A 27,935-nucleotide genomic window follows, 5' to 3' on the forward strand; every position below is an offset into this window, starting at 1 on the left:
ATAGCAGTGAGGCACACTTCACCTTAACAGTGCATCTGAAAGAAACTGAAACAGGAATGCATTCTACTTCATATGATCTACAAACCTAAAAGGGGGAAAAACAAGAATGTAACCCTGCAATAATGGAATAGGAAACTTTTTTGGTCTTCAGTCATAGCATGTATGCCCATTTTCAAGTGGTCTGTCATCTGAAGACAGAATTTTGTATTTTCCAAAGAAAATAAGGTATAAATGTAATGGAAGAATCAACAAAAAACCCAAGATAACTCACAATTAAATATAAAAGTTTTCTCCATAGAACGTTTTCTCCATAATTATTACAGTAATAAAGTATTATTAATTTGCACACTATTAGAAACTTAAAACACTACTGTTTCTTATAGGAGTTAAAGGCACTTGCAAACAAAATACCTGTGTTTTTGAGGTTTGTCCCAGGATTTATGTCATAGCAGACAAAGGAAAACAGGTTCTAATGATTTCTCTACAAAACATGTCAGATGGCATTCATGGACACATAATGTCAAAAAAAATATAGTAAAGGCTTTTTCTTGTATTAAATATTTATTGTTTCACATGAAATGTTAACAAAATAAATGCGTGTCTTCCAATGTAGGTAGAAGACTCATGTAATAAAATGCAGGTTTTCAAATTTCTCATCTGTTTTCAACACTAGGAAGAAATCAGTGGGCTTAGGGCCTAAAGACTGAGAAACAGAAATATAAAATAGAAGAAATTATTTCTGCCTTAAAAGTCTTGGCATAGCTTTCAGTTATTTTACATGGTGGAAAAACTGTATTCAGTACCATTTGCCTACTTAGTTGATTCTTCATGTCTAACAAAATATATAGCAATGAAAGCATCTTTTCAGTATGACATCCGTAGTCTACACAAGAAATAGTTCTTGAGTAATTAGATGACATTTTTAGGTGGGTTTTCATTCATTACTCAAATGCAAGAAGACAAGAACCCTTTAGGATTTGACAAAGTTATACTGAAATGAATGAAACTTCCAGCCTTGAACTACAACCTCGCTATACAGAATTAATAGTATCTGCATTAATAGAAAGGATGACTCCATCGTAAATGATACATTCCTAAGTATCACAGTGATATGATGACCCATAGTGCTGGAGGTGCCCTGTGATGCCTTCCACCCAGAAATGGTGGTAACCATTTTCAAGACATAGAAACCCACAGCTGCCAGGTCAGATTACCTTTGTTTACAGATTATTTAAAAGTAAGTAATATTACTTAACTATTCCATTGCTGACATTGTAATGCATCAGAAAGTAATTCAAAACTTGAATGCAGGTGATAAATTCCCCAAAACCTGAGAATGCTTCAGTTTGGACTGAAATTCATGCAGTCAAAGAACGAACTTGGATTAACATTTTTAACTTTGTAAAGATTGTTTGAGACCTAACATACTTTTGAGGTAATTTTACTCTCAGTTTGCCTCATGCTGACTTTTGATATTGAAAAAAACCCCGATTTTTTCCATTTGAACACAAGACACACTTGTATTTTTCCCTAGTGGACACGTTACAGTACAACTTTTCAAGTACAGAATGGTTACCTTAAATCCAATAAACTCTAATATTAGACCAATTTGTAGTTTTTTGCTTATGGAACAGTTCTTAGAAAAGTGACAGTTAAGTAAAAACTTTTACCGTTTGTGATAGAAACTTGGAATTTGTTTGCCAATCTATGTTTTATTATCCGTGATTTAATGCTTGTGAGAAAAGTTTGCAGTTAATCACTAACCTACTAGTATATTTGCCAGTACTTTGGGGCAACATCAATCTTTTAGGAAAATGAAAAAGCCATGCTTCAAAAGGTAGTATTTCATATGAACAGCATAAGATACGTGACCAAGTATGTGATCAGTTATTGGTAGCACTGCAGAGAATGGAACCAAAAGTCCTTTTTTCCCCCCTTCATGCACTCCCCAGATTTCCAAATCTACAAAATAACAGCAGTGCTTCAACTTCTCCTAAACAAACAATGTAGGGAAATAAGTCCCTACTGTTTCGAAAATAATTATTTCAGTGGGCACATTTATTCATGAATAAAAATCCCTTGTTCTAGGTTACCTTCATTCACTTCAACATACTTAAATAATTCTCGCTGAACAATGTGTTTGCTAGTCTGCTTATGGTGCTGCCCATGCATGGAACTATTATCAGTCAATTGCATTTTATACAGACATCAAATCTTAATCTAAATTAAAAATGACATAAGGAGAACTCATTGTATAAAATCTCCGTATTTATGCTCCTTGAACATTAGCAATTAAATAGCAATTATATACGTCAAACATTAAATAAAGTTTACTTAACGATGACTGTATTTAAATGCAATGTATTTCCCATTTATCTCTCAGCCTGCTAAAAAATGCTGCTGACATGGAAAACAACCTCTAAGAACACCATTCCTTTATCAAGAATAGATTTAAAGTAATTCCTCATAAAATTAAATGAGAACCAGTGGTACACTTACCTTATATAAATGGCTTAATCAGAATCAACATTCAGTATTGTGGTATTGATTGATTATGGTGTGAAAGAGCATACAGATTTATTTTATGAAGAACTTATTAAAATACAAATGGATTTAGATTTGGGATTGCACAGGTGAACTTTGTGTCACAAGTTGTAAAATGATGTTAAAAGTATTGCTACAAAAAAAACCCAAAACCAAAAACAACCCCAACCAACCAACCAACCAACAAAACCTAAACGCACTGAAAGACCAAAGGCAAACATTCTTCTACATAAAAACAAAAGAAAAAAAGCTAGTTACAAGAAATTACTGCATTTCCCATAATTCTAATTTCAGATCATTAGATCTTTCAGGAATAAGCAGAATGTCAGTGTAGTTACTTGATTTTAATACTGAGCCCACTTAATGGTCTTTATGAAAAAGTTACAGCTATTTATACACTTTTTCCTTAACATTTTCTGAAAGAAAATGGTATTCTTGTGAAAACAGCTGTGCAGAAAACGGAAGTATGTACTTTTCTACTTACACACAAAAAAATGCAAAATGTTGACAAAAACACCACATCATCAACAGGGCTTTACTCTGAATTTGAGAGAGAGGGGACAACAGAACTCAACTTGCTTAGTTCATGCAAGCCTTTCTGCTTCTGGAAAGGCTGCCAAAATAGGGGTCAACAACAGCAGCATCGAATCCATACACTTATTTCAGAGATGCAACCAAACACTCAGTCAGACTGGTTTTGAACCACAGATATGAACTTGTGATGTGAAAAGGAAAAACTTACTGTACTGTACATGAATTGAGCCACAAAGTTCCTTTAGTATTACCATTTTAACAGGCATTCTCTAATACAGAAGCTGAAATATTGAAAAGCAAATGTTAATCACATACTAACTTCAAGCACAAGTTTTTAGGCAAACATGTTACTACAGTTTACTGACCACTGGATGTACTTCCACACTTCCTAATATAGCAATACATAGTCAGATCTCACCACTGAGTGTACAGTTCAGGGTTGTTCTTCTCCATTTCCTGGTCTTTATCAACACAGACTTTTATCTGCTATTTTATTTCACAGTCACTTACTACTGCAAGAGCCTTCTGTAGCTCTTCACAAAGAATTTTCACTTTCACTAAACAAAATACCTTATTATTACAAATATTGCCATCTCACATTCCATCTCTTTGCCAGATGATATATGAATATGTACAAAGTATAAAGTTTGCATCAGTCTTTGCTGGTCGATTACTCCTCTAACAAATATTAATCACTAATTTCTATCCTTTCCCTCTGAAGTTTCTTTTAACCCAATTTTACATATATCAGGAGCTTCCCTTCTATCTCATGGCAGTTGACATCTGGGGAAGCCTTCTGAAGTACAAGATATTAAATTAACTCAGTCTTCCATGTCTACATAGTTTTGCCTCTTTCAAATAAATCTACTAAATTTATGAGACATTATTTCCTTCTATAAAACTCTCATTTACTGTTCTCCACTGTAACATATTTTTCTGTGCATTCCCTAAATTGATTCTTCATTATTATTTCTGTCAATTTGTCCAGTACAGAGTCTATGATTTCCTGGAACCCTTTTTAGAAATCAGTATTCCTTCAGCCACCTTCCACTGTTCTGTAGAACAGCAATTATAAACAAATAGCAATTATAAACAAAATGTTTTGTTTTGAAATGCTTTCAATGACACTTGTTTGACAAAGAGCATCCAAAGTGTACCCTGCGAAGAAAAATTCCAGCACGGGAGCCTCCCTAAGTTCTTCTATAGTGAATGTGAATATGAAAGATTTTTATATTTCGTACTACAGTCTTGTCTTCTTTCAGAGCTCCTTTCATCCCTTGATCATTTACTGGCCCTCCAGATTTTCTGGCAGGCTTCCTTATTCTGATGTGTATGAAAAAGTATTTATTATCAGGTTTTTTTGCCTTTAGCAAGCTTCTCCTCAAAATCTTGTTTGGCCTTCCTTACCACATTTTCTTATGTAATTTGCTAGAAATTATATTCTTTCCTATTTTTCTCATTTGTACAAAATTTGTTTGGGGTTTTGTTTTGTTTTCTTAAATGCTCTTTAACAACATCAAGCAACTTCATGCTATTTGCCTTTAAAAAAAAGGGCTTTTTGACAGGTGGTGTGAGTTTGGTTTTATGTAATCTCCATGCTGCTTGCAAGCACTTAGTCCCTTTTTGTAAACAGTTGGATTATTTTTTATGTAGCTCCCTTATTTAAATGAAACATTGTAGTGGATTGTTTGGATTAATTTTATTTACTGTTATTTATTTGTTATTTTTACTGTTATTTATTTGTTATTTTAAGCAGACATGGCTATAGCTTTGCTGCATGACATCATCTGTTCTTCTCACGTTAATTACTGTTGAGTACTGAAACATCCCATAAGTTTCTGATATGCTGTTCTGGCTACACACACTTCAGATCAGGAATTTCAGCCTCTCGTTCTATGTGTAGACTTCTGTTTCTTCTGGCACCTTCCTACCGCCCCAGCAGAAAACATTCCTCCACAAAACCAGATTTGCAAGCTGAAAGCAGGACTACTCTATGATATCACTAAAAGTCTCCATTGTGTTTCTCTCCCCTTTTTTCCTCAGTTTCGTCCCTTTGTCTGGAAGAGAGTACTTTGTTTCTGAGGTCTGAGAGATGCACACACAGCATATAACCTTACAAATGATCCCTAGTGTCCTAAACTGAGAAATCCCTACCCTCATGCAAGATAAATTTGATTTACCTGAGTTCTGCTTTCTAAGATTTCTAAGATGCAAAGATAACTTTTTTATTTTCTCTTAAATAAGTGGATGGCCACTTCAGATTTTTTTTTCCCCTATCAAATTCACTTATCTGGTTTCTCTTATTTAGCCTTCCCACCTAACTGAACTTCCACTGTAGCCACAAAATGTTGAAGACTGGTAAACCAATAAAGCAAGCCAAATCTCTTAACACATTTCCACTGGAACGTGTCAACTATTGACAAGAAACTGCATATACATGCGTTAAGAAAATCAAGGTTGTGAAATAAATAAAATCTGCATACAATCTCTTTAGAGCATATACTAGATTTAGATTTTTTATGATAACAGTAGCTGGTTTTCATGTTCAACAGTGGGAAAAAGTAAAATTAATTGTTAATTGGAATGCAGCCTATTAAACCCAAACTTTAAGGCATCTAGCAAGAGGTGTCATGAGAGATACTATACTGTCTTTCCATGTAAACTAATCCCATATTCTCCTGCAGGATTACGGATTGGAAAAAAAAAAAAAAAAAGAAAGAAAAAAATGGAAAGTAACACAATTATAATAGTGAGTTGCACCCAAGAGCTTAAAATTCAGTATCTTTGCTTGCATAAGGAAATGCAAGTTAACATGCTAGATGAGATGGCATTCACAGACATGTAATGACAAGAAACATGAGACTATGTAATAACGTTTTTCTTCGAATATTAAATTATTACTGATACTGCAGGATATACTTTTATTAAAACATTGTGTCCTGGTTTAACCAGGATAGGGTTAAGTTTCCCCAGCAGTGGGGGGGAGCTCTAGCCGGGTTATTCAGATACCATGCGGATGTCACATCCTGGCAGGTCACATTTTCCTGGCGAGGAGCGCAGTGCACTCGTGGTTTTGGACATCGTGCTTCAAACTGCTGTATTTGGTAGCTATTTTGCTCTGTTCATTGCTATCACTATTACTGTTATTGTTATTGTTGGTTGTGTTGCTATTGCATTGTTGTATTAAACCTTTCCTTATTTCAGTGTTGGGGCTTTGTATTTCACTCCCTTTGTGGGGAAGGGGCAGCGGCCGCGTGGTCTCAGACCCTGGCAGGGGCTAAACCACCACACATTGTATGTAACATCTGAATGTTTTGCACTGTACATACGGTTTTTAGACAATTTTCCAAAAAGTTAATTATGAAAATAACAATTAAAAAACCACGTTCTTCAACAAAATGCAATTTCCAACAGCACACTTGACTTCCTAAGCAGTTATGTTTAGTTAGACTCATAGCTAAACCCAAAATCTTTCAACAGCTGTTACTATCCACAAATAATTAGCTAACTACAACTGGTAATATCCATTAAATATCAAGCTTATGCTAATAAATGGGCACTACATAATATTAATGTTCTGTTTACTCTGTTAATTCAACAATATTCTTCCAGAGTGCTTTCAGGGGGTAAAAAACATTTCAGTTCTGATCTTGTTTTCTCCTTTGTCCTTCTAGTGTTTCATCCCATAAGTAGGAGAAAATGGGGAGGGGGGTTTAAGGACAGAATAATCCTAATTGCATGGCCATAAAATTTCTTGGAAAATTAGTCTCAGTCTTAGAAGTTTTCCTAAACTGAAAAAATACCAAACGGAGAAGTGCACAAAGTGAATTTTAACATAAAAAATAATGCTGGACAAGGGCTAACGACTGCAGCAATGTAGATGACTGAGCCTAAAAAAACCACCAAGAAGTGAAAGGTTGTTAACTGTAATACAGCTTGCAACAACTGAAGAGAGTATCTATAATAATAAAAACCACTACTGTTTTATGTTTTCTTTTTTAAACTATGTATTGTATTCTTGAAATTCTTACTATGTTCATATCTAAAAAACTGACATGGACAAGGCTTCATTGCTACAGCATTATCTCCCCAGCAGTGGTAGGAAATGCACACCCCAGAAGCACCTTCCTATCTGTTTTCCAGTTTTTAGAGTGTGTTCATTTTTGAAATGGCATGTTTTTAACAGATGGAAACACATATAAGGCTGACACAGCAAATAATATAACAACATATAAAGAACAAGTTGAGTAACACCAAGTTAATTATGAATTGTTAAGGAGATAACTAATACCTGTATGTTGATACTCACAGCATTTAAGTTAATGTTGTGACATGATCCAGGCATTTTCTGACTGTAACACTCCTTCTGCCTGTAGTCCCTCCAAATCAAAAGTCCTTCTGAAGATTTCTTTTTTATTCTCAGGTCTCTGAACAGAACAACGCTGTTCTTTTACAAAACCTGCTTCTGTATTTTCACTACTTGATCCTACTTCCCACCAGGTACAGAAATTACTTTCGCAAGTATCTTCATTTCTCTGCTATGTCTGCAATGAATTCCAAGCTACTAAACAGCAGGATGGGATTATGACTATGAATAACTTTGCTGCATACTATATTTAAAAATTAAGCCAAGAGTTAAATGTCTTTATGCGGATTTCACTAGGTATAAAATTACTCACCCTACTGATATCGTATTGGTCCTAATTCTGATTGCAAGATTTTACAGTCTATAATACTATCTCCCTGGAAAATACCTGTCGCAACAAGGCTTCTAGAAGCTCTGTAACAGAAATAATAACTGCAGACACCATTTTCCAATTTTCAGACAATGACCTATATTATATAAATGCAGCTATGACAATAGCTAATACATTCTTAAGATGAATTCTAAATACTTTTTTTCCTGATTTTGAACAGCCATATTTCGTAACAAGCAAAAAGCTGTAGCACAAATTTTAAAATAATTTAAAATTAATAATGTACTTTTGGACTAAAATTTAACTTACTTTAAGACTAAAGGAAGCCTGGACTCTTCACTCTTGCTGCAATAGGCAGATGATCTATACAATTAAACCCCTTCTAAAGAAGGACAAAGGGGGGAAAAAACCCAAAATATATTTAACAGTTTTCTTTTTATTACACATGGATGGTGGAACTGAGTTCAATTACATTACCAGATACCTTCTAAATACAACTTTCTTTACAGTACTCTGAAGATCTTGTTTTTACATATATGAGAAGAACTTACTTCTCCAGAAACTATTTTCTATGTGAATAAAAGTTAACGAGAATTGATTCATAGCAGGAAAAAGATACAATCTTCTCTACCCATGGTTCAACACAGGATCACAAATAGTCTTTTAAATTACTTGTAAAGCTACAGCAAAGTATGCTGTTCAGTTTCTCTGAGATCCAGAAAGCATCAACTTATATTTTAGAAAGGATGTAAATTTCATAGAAAGCAACACTATTAGACTATTTAGTGTTCTAATGATATTTGAGTTGCAATGATAAAAAAATAGTATGCCTAATTCTTAAGAAGTGGTGAAACTGAAAAAGACATACAGTACTTTTATCTGGTCTGCTGGTTATAACATTAGCATAAACATGTCAATTAAAACAAAAAAAAAAAAAAAAAGAAAAAGGAGCAATTTCTTTTACTTGTGTCTCATGACATATAATTCCTACCAGGAAAGAATGTAATTGCTTTTGGAATATACTGAAATATTTGCCTCATTACCCCATGTGATTTTGAATTCACCTCTATCAGTTTCATTTTTATTTCTGAATATTACTCAGAACATTTTTGACTCAAAGACTTCTAATCAGAAGAGGATTTCAAAATGTTCCAAAGCACCTTAACTTTCAAGTCAATTTTTAACCATTAGAAAATAATTTTTTCCAGATTTATAACCATCTCTAACTCTTAATAGGAGATTTGCAATTACCTCAAAGACATTATGTATAGTAAAGTAGGCTTAATAACACAAATCACTCTCCCTCTCCATCCCATCTCTTTATGTATTTTCCTTAACTGTAAGATCACCTGGTTAACTGAATTTGACTTCCATTTGTCTCTAAGACTTTGCTTCTTTCATTCCTGACTAACAGTTTTGTTCATAAAGTTAAGCACTGATCTGATATTTAAAAGTGGAAAAGGATTGCCATGTGTGCTCAAAGACAACAACTAACTCTTTAGTTATACCTTATGTTTCTTTTCATGGATTGACTCAACTCAAAAAAGTAAAACACACATTTTTAAAAATGTGTCACCTTATTTTTCTGCTTTTCTGCTTTTCTGCTGTTCCAATCTCTTGAGCACAGCAGGTAAAGGACTTTTTTAAATAAATGATTCTGCTTGTGCTCATGCAAGGCATAGCTATTCAGCTGCTGATGTTCAGTCTTCCTCTCCCTAGCCTGTTCACTGTATACCAGACCAGAGCTTCAGTTGGGTCACTGAAATCACAATAACCTTCTATGTCACACATGAAAAATATTAAAAGATCAAAAGGGAGATAATCCACGGTTTTCAAAAACACACATAATCGTGATGCAATGAAGACTTACTGATGGCCCTGCATAAATTATTACAGTAGTCAGCCAATCCTTCTGTAAAAAACAGACCTTATTCCCAATCCAAATTGTCCAGCCACATGCTTTTGTCTGAAAGTAGAAATTTTCCCATATAGAAACGCCTACAAAATGTGGTGGGACAAGCTTTTTAAACTTAATTTTTAAACTGAACGATGTCCTTTAATCTCTTACTGTAAAGCACATTTTTCTGGCCTTGAATCAGTGTAGTTCTTTCCGAGAATCCTTTCATATTTATCAATATCCATTCTGAAGGCCAGATAACCAAACTGGACAGTGTGCTGCAGTCTGGCCATGGCTCTGCAAGGCGAAAATAACTTCTTGCTACTGTTCAAAAACCCTCCACTTAGACACAAATAAGGATCACACTCTGCTCTCTTAGTCTACTGCATAGCTCTGAAAACTCAGACCTACCTCATTAGAATTTTAAGAGTTACCACTTTCTAAATATTTTTTCATGTTCACGTAAAGAAATGTCTTCATATAGAAGGTACCATTAGAACAAAAATCCACACAGTATCAGGAACTTCATTTCATGATACACACAACAGAAACAAAGGGAAAATACAAGACAGATTGCTGTTCTGCTCTGTTCTCTCAAACCACCATTCCCCAGCATCCTTCACAGCAACATAAATTTGCTTGAATTAAAATGTAAATAATGAAAGTCAGTGTATAAAAAAAAAAGACACTAATAATTAGAAATATAAATGGATCCAGTTTTTTATGCAAGATTTTATAAAGAAGACTGAGATATGGGAGCACAACATACTTCATGCAATTGTCTGCAAGATAAAGGGTTTTTTAGGCTAATACTAAATATTCATCTGATCTATGTAAAAGAAAAACTTCTGTCAAGGAAGATCTAGTTCATGGAATGAAACTTTTTTATTTATTGCAATTAATTCTGCAGAACTTTTTATGGTTTGAGTTTGCAATTTTCATTTAGTCCTTTTGATTACTGTTGCCTGACTGGCTTTAATAAATTAGAAATTAATTTTCTGTACCAACAGTATCCTCTTTCTTGAATTATACATATAAACATATTAGTTAATTTATATTTTAAAATTATAGTTCAATGAATACTTAAAAGCTGGCACTACCTCCAAATGAAGAGCTCTGCCATTTTTTCCCCTCTGGGTACTCCTGCCTTAAAAGCATTCATTTGTCAAACTATGGCTAGAGGCAGGAAACTCAATATTCAAAGGAAACTGCAGGAAACTTTGTTTCAGGTTTCCTTTTTCAAGTTATCTTTCACCTTACTGGTTTGCAGGCCTTGTGGGAAGGAGCATGCACTGTTATTTAAAACATGTAGATGGCTTCTTTACCTCCACATCGCTTCACTTCCCATCATGAAATGTAGATATGACTTCTAACCATATATTAATCCATCCTTTCTATTAATCTATTTTCTGTTCCCATTTATTGTATGGTTCCATTTTTTTATCTTGTTATTTTATAGACCTCCTTCAATGTATTATTAGGGAATGCCACCAGGACATCATAAATCAGCAAGTAAAAAATGATAAAAAGAGGCCTACCCTGTTTTAGCATGTTGCAACAATAACAGAACATTATGATCTGGCAAGTAAAAATATTCATGCTCAATATAACTAACATAAAGAAAATTAATTTAAAAATTTAATGAAAAATATGTCTTCACAAGTTCTCTGCATTTTGGTTCTTATTATTATGAAGTTCTACCTGCTTCTAATGCCAATTCCCACCTAAATTATTCATAAATACTTTGGTCATAGATACCAAGGAAAAATGAACTACAAGTAAGTTACAATTGCAGGCAAGGTATAATTTTAAAATTAAAAAGAACATGCACATAACCATCTCTTATTAGGATTTTTTTTTCTCTAGAATGACAGTATGAAAGTGAGTGTAACAAAGGGAAAGGAAAAATTATGCCACAGTGTAAAATAATTGCTGTATTTGCAAAAATCCATGATAGAATTCTCAATCTTTTAACATATTTAAGCTAGAAAAATTGAACTTGACTTGTAGGAATACCATGTCAAACACAAAGAACAATTCCTGCCAGAGATGAGATGACTGCTAATTCTCTGCACATATGAGAACATGCCTTACTAATCTCTTGCTATCAGACTAACGTCAGCTTGCTTATTAAAATTCACACTACTTCTGAAATTCCAAAACCATGCTAATTTCTTCGGAAACAGACAAGCTTAGCTTTTATGCCTAGTTAGGAGAGGACTGGACCAATAATATTTTAAAATATATATATTCTCAGCTCATATAAGTTTCTTAATTCTTTGTAAAAGAGATTACCATCTGAATTGTTTTGCTAAGATAAGACTTCAGAAGCTTCAAAACTTCATGTTGGTAATACAACTAAAAGTATCAAGCAGAATCAATTTCATTCAAAATAAGAAAGATAAATGAACAGATTTAAACAATTTTGTCATGAAACACAATTTACTATATTATTATCTATGCAGGTCTGCAAATTACATGAAAGTAATTCTTCAAGATGATATAATTTTCTGACTTTTTGGCCTATTTCTGTAATTTCCACTGATGTTATAAGTATTCACTTGTATGAATATTTTTGATACATAATGAAATAACTTTTATTAAAAACCCATATACACAGCATAGTAAGTACATGACATAGGAGAAACATTTTGTTTATCAGAAATGGAAATTTATAAATGTCAATGCATTTTTATACATTTATTTTGAAAATCTAGAAAATCCCATGCTGATTTCAAAAGTTGTGGAGGAAAAAAAAATTAAAGGTGTGGTTTTGCAGACAAACTGTTTTTAATTACAGTTAAGAATTTCAGACTTATTCATCCTAAAGGTACAGGGAATTAAAAAAAAAAAAAATCTCTATAAATTTAGAAAGACATAAAAAACATAGAAACCTTCAGCAAGATAGAATATCTTTCAAATTTACTGGCAATTAAGTATCCAGTGAAGATTCCTACTGAAGCCATACTGAAGCTAGGAAAAAAAGATCGATTGTCAGTATCATTCTTCCTCAGTGATCACGCCATTGCAGAAGATTAGAATTTAATGCAGTTTGTAGTGTGTGTGGCTAGCCAGTAGGCTAACCATAGAAAGATTGTCTTTCATAGCTGAATATCTTCTATCTCTAGAACATCAAAACTCAAATTAGTGGCATTCATTAATTTTTAAAAAATTTGATCACAGCAAGATGTCTTGCATTCAGCCTTCAAACTATTCATCCTGATCCAGAAATCAGGATTTTTTAAAAAATAAAAACTGTAGGGACCTAAAGGAAATATTTGCACTTTCATCAGCAAGAGCCCATATTGCAGGAAATCATGACCTATTTTAACAGATTTTCATTAAAATATATAGTCTTTTTAGGCCATGTGTGCGTAAGTGCTTCAGAACACTAGTTTACAGCTTATTATGCTAAAAGCAAGGCTCACAAATTGCCTGCAACTAAATTCTGGGGTCACATAGAGCAGTCTGCCCAGAACCATGCCAGATGGTTGTTTCAGTTGCTAACTTTGCCAAACATGAATAAAACTTCAGCTGAAGTTTTTAATGTCAGTTTTCCATTTCTACTTAGTTTTAGAAAACATTCAACTATTTCTAAAAACTAATTTTTGGATAAAATTTGCATTCACAAAAATCACTAGAATTTTAAAACAAAAGTTATGTAGAATCCTTAAGCTTTGAAGAACAGATGTTATTTCAGTGTGCAAATGTTGTTTCAATGCATAAACACACAACTATGTTTACACACCAATCTGTAAATTCGATTCTGCAAATCTGAAAAAGTTAGTTTGAGATCTCTAAGACTTTAAGAGTTAAACTCCTTAAGATTCCACATGCGCTGGGTGTGAAGTGTCCTACTGAGAAGACTGAAGATTTTATGTTCTGACTATCAACCACATGGAGAAAGATGTAAGATTCACCTGCATGTATGAGGACTCATATGTGCAACCAAGATAGGAGGAACTGACCCTCTGTAGGAATTTCTCTTTGACACCGCTTACCCCTTACTTGCCTGCTGTTCCTGTACTTTCACCCTCTTCTAAAGCAGCTGGTTCTGGACAGTGCCAGTTTATTAGGATAAAAGACCAGGTTATTATTAGCCATAATCAACACTTCCCACAGTTGAACTCAAGTTTGCCCAGATCACACAGTTTATAGGTTAGGAGGACATCTACTCCGAACTTCTGGTCAAAGCAGGCTCAGCCATGAGATCAGAACAGGTTGCTCAGGGCTTCAGCCAGATAGGCCTTGAAAGTCTCCAAAATGGAGGCTGCACACCCTCTCTAGGGAACTCGTTTGGCTATAGTCACGATGAAAAGGTTTTGCTTTTAATCAGCATTGTTCTTAGTGTGGTATCTAAAATAAGGACTTGGAAATGTTCTTTACCATCCAGAGAAGACAAATGACTAGCTTAGTGAAGTAGAGATGTGTGCTTGCTTTGGAAAGGCAAGTACTATTTCTGCATTTTATCCTAAACTACAGTTCCCTGTAACATTTTACCCTGCCCTGTCTTCCTCTGAATTCAGATTATTGTATCTGAACCTTCTAAGATACCACAAACATCTAATTTAAGGAATATTTTGCAGTAGAAAAATATCCATAATACCTTTTCCACAGAGACAACAGTGGAAACTATGACATCTGGTTGACACTTACACATATACAATGTGTTGGATCAAGGAAATTTCTGCGAAGTTTAATTCTTGTTATGACTGGACTCAAATAGGCCCTGGGCTGAATTGTCCAGTGCATAGGCAATTCTCCTTCCTCTACATATCCTTCAGGGCACACTTCCTCACTAAACTGCTAATCAGCCAGATAACAAAGATCTTCAAGTACTATTGGATCCAACATGAATAAGAAATGTTACTGATTCTCTGGAAAAAAAGAGAACACAAATGAAACAAAGAAAATGACACACCACTCACAAAAACAACAACAAAACCTAGCATACAACACAAGTCCCAAGAATTTTCAGTAGGAAGTAAAATAACTATAAAGCAATCATTCCAAGTAGTACAATTGTTGAAGACACAGACACTTCCACTATATGTAACTAGAAATCCTTGAAAGGTATCAGTTCTGCCTATAATAGGTCTGAGGACTTAAACTATGAAAGGCACGATCACTATGGAATGACAACTGAAACCTGAGACACTTGCCAGAACAGACAATTCTTCCCCCTCTGGAAGTAGCTATGGGACGGGGTACATGTTCCACCATTTCAAAGACAGAAAGGCAGATGAAGTGAAGGAATGAACATCTACATTTCTCTTTTCCTCTCATTATTGATGTTAATTTCCAAGCCCAGTGACTAGTTCAGAGTTCTCCTAAAAGAGAGTGCAACCCTGTACCTGTCAGAAATGAGGGAAGGGGAATATTTCTTGTGACTCTAGGGTACAGGGTACAGTCTCTGATGACTTGGACATTTGGCCATTCTTCCCTGCATCTAAACTTTACACACCATTCAAAATCTGTGTTATCAGGAGATAGCCAACGGAAGAGGAAGAATGAAGACAGTTTGGGGGGGGAAAACAGTTTCTGTCAACCCAGAACTGAAAAGCTCTACTTGCTATCCAAACAGACCACCTGTATGTTGTCTCTATGGCACTGGGACAGTACTGGTCTGCAGAAGTCATGCTGTAGCTCCTGTAGTTCTAATGAGAAAACCATATGCTAAAATAACATCTCATCAGCGCACTATTTCTTACTGATGAGTGTAGTCTACACAGTCGTTAACTGAAAATCCCTATAAATTTTTTAAATGTCCAATGAAATCCAAGTCACAACTGTCGCTGCCAAATACATCCTGGACATACTGGAAAGAAATTCTTGAGTCTGTAGGCAGAACTAACATAAATAATAAAGAGTATCAGTCCTACTTATCTGTCCTTAAGCAGAGAGTTACTGAGCCAAAATTCCTTTCTGAGATAATATTAATGTGCCACATGCTAACAATCAAAATTTGCATCAGTGCTGATAAATAAAACAGCTATAGCCTGAAAAGTGGCACAATATCTCCCTTACTGTTCCCCACTCTAAATTGCTTTTGTTCATTCTACCTGTTGTTAGTTTATCTACTCATCCAATAATTGTGAACTGTAATTATCAATAATACAAAATATTATTAAAATTAACATTCCACCTCTCTCTAACCCAGTTGTTTAATTATGTTTTTTGAAGAATCTCCTTTTATCAATGAAGATATCTCACCACATTTACCTAGTCTTGGGTAAGAACAGTCAGTTTTATTCTTTTCCATCAACTGTGTCTTCCCTGCATTTATTATGACATTTACAAACTCCCACTGTAACACCAGTTACAGACTTAGAAAAAATAAATATGCCTAACAAAAGAGGAAGAGTCAATAAAATCCATGTTTTAAAAGCTGACAATTTTTCACATAAAAATTATCTGTGCAGAAATTTAGTTTAAAAAAATTCTTCCTAGTACTTATCACAAATTGAGAGCAAAAAGTTAGCATATTGCCAGCCATCTTCAGTTGTGCTGTATACCTACTCAATTTTGACAAATACATGAAAAATGTTTTAAATACATAGAAAAAACTATAAAACCATGCAGATGTTAATAACTCCTCAAGATGTTGACTGCAAGAATTCCATTAAAATGAATGCTGTTTACTTTGAGACAAAGCTATCTGATTCGTCAAACATGAATGCCCATCTAGTTATTCTAGCAAAATTGTTTAGCCTAGTATAAGAATGGATCAACTTACTGATCTACAAATAAAAAGGTATTTAACACTGCCACTGGTTTTACAACCTGAACTTCAAGTCAGTTCAGTTTACATTAAAAATAATTTCAATTATTTCATTATTTTGTTGGTGTGTGAATGACTACTGGATACCATTTTCTTTGTATTTCTTTTGCTTTATATTTGAAACATGCTTTATTGTTTTAAAGTTTACCAACAACAGCCTCTATTTATTACTCTCTTCTCATAAAAATTGGATTCATATCTGGCACATAACACAGTGGCAGACTGCTGAAGGTTTATAATTTAAATCTGAAATACAAAAATTTTGTATTAAATAATCTCTGCCAAAGCAGAAATATCTTAATAAGGATAATATTTTTCTCAATACAATGCAAAAATAAGATTCAATAGATGCTTATGTATTCAACTGCTGTCATAGTTATTACGTTCCACATAACATTAAAGAAAGAGGTATCAAAATAGTTCTATGTGAATGAAGCTGCAAAAAACAAGGAGAAATTGAGTATTTAATTCTTACCTGACCAGTGTCCAGTGGTGGTACCTGATCTGTCAGTACATGTCTCGCTCACAGGCCTAAATACAGTCTCCCAGCCACCGGTAGCATAGCGCCAATTCTGAGACTCTAAAATGAGTGTTCGCTGAGTGCCGTAAGCGATCATGAAGCAGTAGACTACATGATGAAGTTGACAACCATAGCCACAGCCTTTGTTGATATTACACACAAGTTTCTTAGCTTTGCTGCAATCCTTCGGGTTCTGTATGTAGGGATAAAAAAGTGAAGCTGAAGAGAACATACACACAAAGGCATATTTTTTTCTGAAAAACTGACAAATGTCATAAATCACACAAACCATCCTGCAATAATACATCTCATATTAAAATGGATGAGTAAGCTTCAGCTCCATGAAAATTTTATGTGAATTCTTCACTGTGAACACGAACAGCTATTGAACATACTTCACTATCCTAATGTAAAATAGAATACCTTCAAGATTTTAAATTACTTTCTCATTTGTAAATCTGTCAGAATAAGCTAATATTTGCACTCAGAGTTCACATTTCATCAACATGATTCTCAGTGTTAGAAGGCTTTTTCCAAGTTTGTTAGTTCTCTCTCAATGAGCATGCACGTCATCCAACGAAAGAAAATTTCCACCTGTCTACAGGATACAGAATAAAACAAATGCTTATTAATGGACTGCTTCCCAGACTAACTGACCATATACCAAATAGAGAATATAAAACACATATCTGAGCAGACTGATAAAAGACCATATTTTAATCTGCATACACTCTCAATAAAATAATATACTACACTTCCACAATCCAAGAAACAACAACAAAGGAGGCAAATGTCTACATGATGTGAATGCTATGTTTAAAAGTACAAACTAATAAATATTTTTAGGTATGTGGACAACACCAGAACATAATCTACAGAAGTTTTTCTTTCTGTAAAATGTAGTACTTTGCTGTACACATTTATTCTTGCATGCCTCTAGACATACTCCTGCATTACAAAAAGGTCTTTTATAAAGTCTCTAGGATGAAAAGTTCCTTTTCAGTTAAGCTGTGAGAATACTGATGTTTATATCAATATATATATCAATATATATTCTGTTGCTTTCACATTTAAACAACTTTAAATAAAATTTTCTGTAAATTTGCAACAACTCAGGTTTTTCCAAAAAACAAGAATCACCATCTGACAAACTGAGATCTCTCCACCAAGAGATCTTAAAGATAATCTGAATATTCTGAGTCCTAAAATGTTTATTAAAAATTTTGATTTGTGCATTCAGTTGTGTAAAAGGAGGGGAGAATATTTCAGATCTAGGGAAAAAAACAAACAAACAAACAAAACAAGAAACAACAAAACAACAAACCCACAACGTGTAATTTCAGCATTTAATTTTTTTCATTTCAATAAAAAAGCATCTGATTCAAAGCCTAACTAGCTATGAAAAACAATAAATTACATTAAATTTCCATTCTTAATTTTGATTCTTCAGAACAGTACTCTTGCCATCACAAATCTAGTGGATAACTTGAGATTAAATCTAACAGGTATTTTTGAGACGATAACAAATCTATTTCCCACAGTCTGTTAGGAGAGAGAGTTTTTCTAGTATTGCGTGAAAGTCCACAAAGAAATAATTCCATGAAATAAATCTCCTCCCTAAATCTACAGACATATTTACATGACACAATGAAGTGCAATGATAGCAGGTGCAAGTAGAATCATTTTCTGCTGCTTTCTCTTACTGAGTAGAAAATACAAGCTCAATAGTGTATATTGTTATGTTGCTATTTTTAAACTGAAATATTAGACTAATAAAAAAAATATAAGAAGCTTCTCTCTGTCATTTAGAAAAGCATTCAGTTGTAGAAGTTCAAAATTTGTATTTTGTGTTTCTTTATCCATTACAGTTCTATTTTTGAAAGATGTGTCTAGATCTTTTAACTGCTAGTTAATAATTCATACTTTATGCAGACTATCTCAGAAGAGTTTTAATACCATTGTGTAACATACTATATAACTAGACTGTAAAAAGAACTATTATGGTTAAAAGTAAACCATTAGCAAAATGTATTTACAAAAAGCAGGACATACAAGTCTCACAAGATATCAATTGGCTCAGACAGAATTTTATTTCTTTTTAAAATTAATTAATGATTTTGCAGTATACTTTTGTTGACATTTAAAAAAACCTTGATTTTAAAGAAAGCACACAAAAAGGAACAATAGACACATTAGAGATGTCATCAGGGCCATAGAACATGTTAAGACGGTCTTCTCATTTTTTCCCCACATAGCAAAATTTCTTATAGAAACTAACTTTTTCATAATTATTTTGAAAGAGATAATCTCAGAGAATTTTCAGAAAATACCAATAGATTATGTTTTCTTCACTTTATTACATTCAAATGCCTGTGTCCACTTGAAAATGAAAGCATTTAATTGGTGACATATTTGAAGTTGTGTAAACTTTGATAAGGTGTGCCTTTTCTTGCATGCAAATGCAAGTTTCATGTATTAGCTTATTAATAATATTATGGAAATCAAGTAGGAATAACAAAGAAACATAATTTCATACCATGACTGCTTACCAATGTTGATATAATGCACTTACTTGGGCTTTAACATTACTTGGAGACTTAACTAGAGAGTATATATATTAATATTAGTTTGTGACTTAAACAGAAAGCCAATCAGTCTTTATGACTGTGGGTTTTTTTAATTGCTATACTCAAATTTTAAGACAAGGCAGTATTTGAGCTTAAATTGTTTCTTGAGAACTTTTTAAAAAAAAAAAGAAAGTAAAGATACTTAGATATATTGCAGTTTCAACTGAGATTTCCTGAAAAATTGAGAAGGAAGAAAAATTACAATTGCGTTGCATGTATCTGAGCAGCTTATGCGTTCATAAGCCAAAACTGCCAAACAAAGCAACTCATAAAGGTATTGAGCTGATAAAGGGTAACAACAGTCAATTTCAAATCCAGTGAAGACTGACAGATTTTTCTTTCCGGCATGAAGTCACAGAAAACAATTACAAATCTCTGATGTGAATGAGCAGTGCGCTCTGTTCTCATCCCTAACTACACTGCTCATCACAGACTCTTATATCCAATTGAGTTGTCTACATAACCAAGAGAGGGATGGAAGGGACCTCCAGGACTGTCAAGCCCTGTAACAGCCACACAACTGCATTAAAAAACAACTGAGCAAACAAAAAAAAACCCCACAAAAACCCAATCAAGCAAAAACCAACCAACCAAGCACACAAAACATAATTCAATATGTAGATTAGATTATCAAGTTATGCCAGTTTACACCTTATTTTTCTCAGAAGTACTTCTGCAAACACTGCAACTGAAAATAGTAACAAATTTTCAGAACTGTAAAATGGTTAAAATTATGTATTTCTGAGGAATAGAATGTTATGTGTCACCTAAAATAAAAGTGGACTTTTATAACCGACAAAATGGATTTCACGGTCTTTCATCACCAGTAACATGGGCATACACTATTGCTCTCACAAAATTCAGGGTTTCCACTAATTGATACAGTTAAACTCTCAAATAAAGGCAATGTGCCATTACTTCCTATTTGCAAGCACTGGCAGATTCCAGCTCCTTCTTCCCTTAAGAAGTTTTACAGCCCTTTAGGCTGCAAATGACCTCTCCTGCCTAGGTTACAAGGAAAGTAGTATATAACCAGTTTCTCTGCAAGAAATATATCTCCCTAATCTTTCTGTAGCATGTGACAACGTTTGTAATGAGGTATGCAGGCCATGTGAGTGTAGCAGAGTTACAGAAGTCTGGCTGACTTCTCTTTACTAATGGAGCTGGAAAATCACCTATTACATTGCAGACCTACAAAACTGCACTAGCAATGGGAGAAACAGTAGCTTTTTGTCTTGGATTTAATTACAATTCATTGGTCTGCCTGTTTGAAGGAATATCCTTGAATGGCTTCTTTTGAATAACTGACTTAGGTAGCTACTTTATCTTCACAAGACTTATTTAAAATTGTTCTCCTGCAACCATTTAAAAACTATTTTAACAGAGACATACCAAACAGGACAGCCTTTAAATCAAATTATTTAAGTTATTTTTAGTACCTATGGTTCACCAAAGGAATGCTGCCACTATTGCAAGAAGACTAACAAGACTGAAGCAGATTCCATGCTATTATGACACTGTCCCAAATACATAAGCCTTCTTAAATTCAACTTTAAACTTAATTCTGCAAAAGCAGCACAGTACGAATCTTACATTGAAACATGTCTTCTTTAGAAGAGAGTGTGGAATGACAGTCTACTCATGTTCTCCAGGGTACTCAAGATTTTGTAGACCTCACAGAGGTCACATCCCTTTCTCAGTTCTCTTACTAGACTGAAATCTTTGTTTATTTAGTCTTTACTCTCAGAGATACCAAGTTCATGCATTTGATCATCCACATTACTCTCCTCTTCAAGTTTTCTAGTTTTATTACACTCTTTCTGAAACTAAGGGACTAGAACTGCACAGTCTATCCTTGAGGCAGATACATTGTTTAAATACTGTTGACCACTGAAATGATATTTTCACAGAATTATCTGTGGTAACGTCAAGATCTTGTTACTCAATGGTATTAGTCAACTGTGTATGTGTATGTGTGTTAAAGACTGTCTTCCCCCATGTACATAACTCAAAATTCAGTACAGATTACTAATCTACAATTTTAATATCCCGTCAAAGGTAACATGACTGGAGCATGAGCTAATAGTGTAGAATTCTTCTATAACTGTTAGCCTCAAGCTGTTTAGCACAAAATCTGCAGAATGTTAATGGTATTAAAGCCAGATATTTTAAATAAACTGTTTAAAATGAAACAAGTTTTTGGTCTTAATTTTCTATCTCTAATTAAAGCAAAACAAACAACAAAATAGAGACTGAAATCCTAGGAAGCATTAAATCAGTATTATCTTGTAAAAATACTAAAAACCTGGAAAAAGTTTTGACGGGAAATTATAGCTATAGTGGGAAATACCCATTACTGAGTGGGTATTTATTTTTCCCCTGAACAAACAGTATATTTTAAATTGAACCATCAGCAAGAATGATGAAAACAGACCATATCTCTGTTCACATAATTCTACATATTAAACAAAAGAATCAATAGGTATAATGCTTTCTAGCACATTATTTGTACGAGTTCATGTTTGTTTCTTATTCCTATTGGGTGACTGAGTACTTGAGTAAAATAAAAACACACTCCACTAACTCCATAAGCTGCTGAAAGATAATGAAACACCACAGTATTTTCTTAATGCAATGTGTGGCTCCAAAATTAGTTTGTGGTGTATTTACATTCAGATTACTAGCACACAACAATAGCAACAAAAATCAAATCAAATAAAAATGGTTAGAAACAAGATAATTTGAAACATACAAACACAGGCAAAATCTATAGTAGTAAATCGAATGTGCCTGAGACTTATTCTAGCTGGCACAGAATAGACTGCATCCATGCTATTGAACTTTCTAAAACCTCTTAAAACAGGGTAGCCACACACAGCAGATGTCGTAAAAGTGTCTTGTACTGTCTCAAACACTGCCAAAGAATTGTCTGGGAAAAAGCTACTTGATGTGAGTCAAAAGCATGCCAGGAACTGTTCTAACAATTTAACAGTATAGAACATTATGTTCCAGTGCCTGGGAACATTCTCTGTCATTGTTTGACTACAGTAAAAATAGTCTTAGGACTATTTCCAGGTCCCCATCTTCCACATCTTTTGGTGCTCAAAGAACCTTCTTCTCCAGGGCTCTTGGTTATTAGCCTATTCACAGAGTCAGTAGGATCAGATGGGCAAGGTGTCAGAAGTGCTGCTTCAATGTTACCACCTTCCACTGTTTCCAAGTGCACAGTTAGCCATCAAAACACACGACAAACTGGCAAGAGTAAATTCTGATGCTTAACATACATTTTACGATAAGAGAAATGACTGTGTTGTTTGTAAATTTAAAAAACTTTAGAGAAATGTACTCTCATCCAATGAATCAAGACAGATTAGAGAGGAGTGGGCAAGCAGTCTGCTACAAATTACAAAGCGTTATAAACACAGTATAATACTCATTAATGAAGGTGTTCTGCTTCTATATTTTCCATAAATATTTTATTCCTTAATGCTACAGTCTGATGGAGGAGACAGTCCCACCGAAATTCTGAGGAAAATCCCATATTTTGAGAGAATTATGTCAAGGAAAAGGTGTTTCTCATCCTAGTTATGACAAATGTAATTCACACCATCATCTATTCCCCGTTCTTTGTGATGCTACTTGTAATGGTTCCTTTTCATACCAGCTCCCCTCAATGCTTGGAGAGGGGGAAGGGGGGGAATAAATAAATAAATAAATAAATAAACCCAAACCCAGAAGTTTCTTCCAACTGCTGGAAGAAAATTTTCTTCTTTCCCTAGTCAGAAATATCAGGTTTTTGATTTGAGTAACAGGGAGCCTTATCTGCCTCTAATGTTAATTCCTGTAGCTTGCACCTACCCTCCCCTACAACACACAAGCTTCAGCTTGCGTAAAACATCCCAGCATGCAGACAGACTAACCATATTATGTTCCTCAATCCACTATAAATTCTAGAGAAAACTTAATATAGATATCAGCAGTGATTACATGTTATTAAGTGGTCATTATCCTAACACCATACTTTCAGATACTGAATTTACTAAGTAACTTAACGAAGACAACCCAAGACAAATCACTTTTACATTTTCATATGTGATAGAAATTATTCAGTTCTTTCTAAACCTTCACAAAAAGTCAGAAAAATTGGCTTGCTGTCTGCTATTTTCTTTTCAATTCTTTTCATTTTTAAATCTATTTTGCCCAAAAGATAACTTTTTAAATGCTAAGATTCATTCATATGCCCAAGTCCTTTATTCTAGTGTTACAGGGAAGGAATCAAATCACTCTTACAGTGCTGTGCAATAAATTCAGCAACCTGGTAAAAATGGGAAAAGAACTGCAAAATACAGATGAGCTTACAATATCAAACAGTAAAGATGGTTCAATACACAACGAAAGAATCTGTTCACAAAAAACATGAATAAAATACTGAGATGTGCAACTACAACAACAACAAAAAAAAATCCACTGATCCCTCAACTGGACAAAACGTCAGATCACAAATATAATTACATTTAAATTTCAGTCCATCAAAGACTTTCAGTAAGTAATTCAGAACTATTAAAATATATAGCAATAAAATAGACAGAAAAATAAGGAAATGCATATTAAGTCACAAAACATTCCTGAGAATCCATCAAAAGTATAACTGAACCTCCTGATGAGTAGGTTTTGGGTTGCATGGGTGGGTGCACTCCAATCAGTGAACAGAGCTCTTGGGGACTTATAAGAAATTTTCAGTTCAAGCCACACTTCCAAACCTGAAGTAGGCCAGTTATAGAAACCTTACTTGACAAAATGTCTTCTGGAGACAGTTTCATTTTGTATTAACTATTTAGATATATCACTTCCCAAGACAATTCAAGTAATTCTGGAAGTACCAAAACTAATCAAACATGTTTCCTATGCATTTTTAACTAATGGATCCTTCTTATGTGGATTCTTTGCTGCCTAAAGAAGGGTAAGTACAAACTTCAGTCTTCTCCACTTGATGCACTAAGTTTCTTGCCTCTACCTTCCCCACTTATTTCCACAGAAAAATCTGCATTAAGAAAATGTTAAACTGATGATGCTGTAGAAAAGACTGTAACAAGGTAACAATAATCATCTGCTAGATGCTACATTTTTAGGCCTTACTAGTCTGTCAGTAAACGTGAATCTGAGACAGAATCCATTAATTGTTCTGTTCAATGACTTCCCCTTAGACAACCACATGACTGTCATTATCTCCTTTCAATTCTGTAGACCACTAGTGGCACTGCTTCATTTCTAATTAAATGAGCAAGTGTATTTAAGAAATGATTGAAGTTTAACCAAATTAATAATGGACATAGTTGTCAAGTTTAAGACAATTAGAAGATGTAGCCAAAGTGTATCAATATTATAAATTCATAACCATAAATCCTGACTGGAGCTATACTACCTAAGTAAGCAAGTAGCACTTGTGGCCAGGAACACATCTTAAGCTCAAGCATATGGCCTTTTTCAGCTGTTTGCCTTGCCAGTAGCTAATCTTGTCTTTATCATTTCAAGATGAGACTATTAAAGTATGCTATTCATGGAATCATAGAATAGTTTGGGTTGGAATGGACCTTTAAAGGTCATCTAGTCCAACCCTATTCCTAAGTCTACTTCTTAAATCTATTCAGAAACTAGAACTACCATTCATGACATTTTTTTTCCTTGATTAAGTGAATTATCAGGATTCTATGTATTTGGAGTAAATGCCAGAAAGCTTTCAAATAAACCTAAGGGTATTGAGTCTACCACAGCAAAACTGAAGCGCTAAAAGTCTGCCCATTAAAGAAATCATCTCTTCTCCCAGAACAGTGCCCATACAGACACATAGCTGAAGTCCTTTACTTAGTGTCCTCTTTCCCCATAAAATAGTAAATGCTGATGGAGAATTTTATGAGATTTTTTCCACTCTGGAATTTACTTTTGCCTTTGTTTCAAATTAGTTTGAATTTATCAACACCAACACCACACAGCAACTGCCACAACACACTACAATTTGTTTCTTATGAGTGAAGTGGAATAACTGGGAAAAGATATAATACATTAGATTTCAATTACTGAAAGATACAAGTTTACACTTTTCAAGATTTAACAGTTGTGAAGGGTACATCCCTTTGCACATAAGCAGAGTGCCAGAGCCTTTTGTGTTGCTTTGTCATTTTAGCATGAGTACTTCTTTTAAAAATATATATCATTAATTTTAATGGGAGAGAAAGAGAGAGGATTTAATACACTTTAAGACAGAAAAACTTAAGTGACACATTAAATCACCAAAAATACTGGGAAATCCAGAAATCTCAGAATAAAATCTTGTAAGCAACTTTCTCTTCCTTGCATACATACACAACCCCAACTAAATAGTATGAATATGGTAAACTATGACTATTATAATGGATGATGTTGTTGAGTAGTTAGTAACCTTTCTCACCTGCTTATATTTTTAACCTTCAAAGTTGAACAAAATTTTTTTTTTTTAAATTGGAGGCAAAAATATCCTGCTATAGGGAGACTGCATACTAAATGACAAACTTCATAAAAGAAATAGAACAAAAATAAGCACAAAAGGGGCAGAAAACAAACTGCTGCCTTCAGAATCATCTAGTCACTCTACCACTCCCAGAATATACAGTACTACGTGAGCCCTTGTCCAACTTCTCTTGCACATTCTCTTCAATTGTTTGATCGTGAACATCTCTGAAAATAAGGTCTTTTGCTTAAATGTAAGCTCCTAGGTTTTTAAGTGTTCCTCTAACTACAGGGAACTAGCTAAATGTAGCCTCATTAAATCAAATTTATGGTAATGCCATCCAAATGAAGTAGCAGTCGTCACTATTCACAATCATTCAGCTAAATGATTTCCCAGGGAGATGTCCCAAAATAATGCAGCTGTGACTGTTCAACATGTACCAGAAAGAAAACTACATGGTACTTTTATTCTTCACAAAAAAAAAAAAAAACCACACCACCCACAAATATGTTCTACACAGTTCTTTTCTGGTATGAAGTTGGGCAGGTAATGGTTGTTGAATTTTTTATTTTTTAATACAGTTATATTATGAATAGAGGTGTATAAGTGTAATTTCAGACCATGGACTTCTTTAGTTTGCATACTCACAGTCAGTCCTGTACTCTTCAAAACCCTGAAACCCACACTAGCAAATAAGTCAATTGGACTTCCAAATGTGTAGTCACAGACATATTCCAGTTGTGGATAATTACTTCCAACAATCATTCAAGACACAAGGTATTTTAATCTTTACAAGGGCTCCAAAAGCTTATATCTGGCTTACAGGCATATATGCAAGAGATTGGATCCTCATTTTTTTTCAGACAGAAGAATGAGAATAAAGTAAAAGAGAGATGGTAGTAATTGTATACGTGAATGACCCATCTCAAAGACTGTAACTACTCAGAAGAAAGAACATTTTCTATCTTTGAAGAGATGGCTATGTTTCCACCCTAACTGTGGGAAATGCTGCACACACTGAGAATTACCATGCCTTGGGGTTTGAATCTTTTATATGAATGATGATAATAGTAAACACCTAGAGATAAATGATCCTCCATAAACACATGTAAGCACTAAACCATCCTATCCACAGTTTTCTGCTACAGTGTAATTTTTATGATTTTTTTTTTTTTTTTGGTCTTTCAGCATGCAACCTTCAAAAAGGGACAAAGTGCAGTCAAAGATCAAAACCAGATTATAAAAAGGAGAGAGAAATGGCCTCTAGTTATCTTAGAGGGACTAATACTTTCATGCATGAAACATGGAAGAACTGGTAAAAGACAAAACCATTAAATTAAATGTCTAAGAAATTTTAAGTCAAGTCTAGAGAAGATTGTTATGAATTTCGGAAGAAACTAACCACAGTAAACATGACTCATGAAAAGTGAAATTTTGTATTGACAACTAAATTTAAAGTAAGCATAGTGGAAGAAAAAATATTCCAAGTTTCAAAATTCAGCTGAATTAAAAATCTTGGCCATCATCTTCAATAGCTCCATAGTGACATGAATTCAAGCGGGATGTATTATTAGCTAAGTAATACCTTAGACTGCATAAAAAGCAAGGTAAGAAAAAGACGTATTTTTTGTACTATTCTATAAATCAATAGTTTACTGTCATTTGTCAACTAGTGAATACTCACTTCTAATAGTCCAGTCAAGAATTAGTGTTAAGAGAAAACATCAGGCCAAAAAATTAAAAGGTATTATAAATTCTCGTACATGAAGAATGATTGAAAGTTTTAGGTATGCTTAGCCTGAAAACAGATTAATAGAAAGAAACACTGTAAGCATAAGGAAGAAAGAATAG

General features: G+C 34.0%; 1 protein-coding gene across 5 annotated transcripts in view; it reads right to left on the reverse strand.

The window, feature by feature from the left end:
• Positions 1-27,935, reverse strand: part of FUT8 (fucosyltransferase 8) — a 138,768-nt gene that overhangs the window by 24,855 nt on the left and 85,978 nt on the right. For all 5 annotated transcript variants that reach the window (XM_074823937.1, XM_074823934.1, XM_074823935.1 and 2 more), the window contains one exon: positions 16,929-17,166. In XM_074823937.1, the coding sequence (XP_074680038.1) occupies positions 16,929-17,166 (238 nt within the window). The remainder of the gene's footprint in view (positions 1-16,928; positions 17,167-27,935) is intronic.

The sequence above is a fragment of the Strix aluco genome, chromosome 4 (genome assembly GCF_031877795.1).
Source record: "Strix aluco isolate bStrAlu1 chromosome 4, bStrAlu1.hap1, whole genome shotgun sequence".
Classification (NCBI taxonomy): domain Eukaryota; kingdom Metazoa; phylum Chordata; class Aves; order Strigiformes; family Strigidae; genus Strix; species Strix aluco.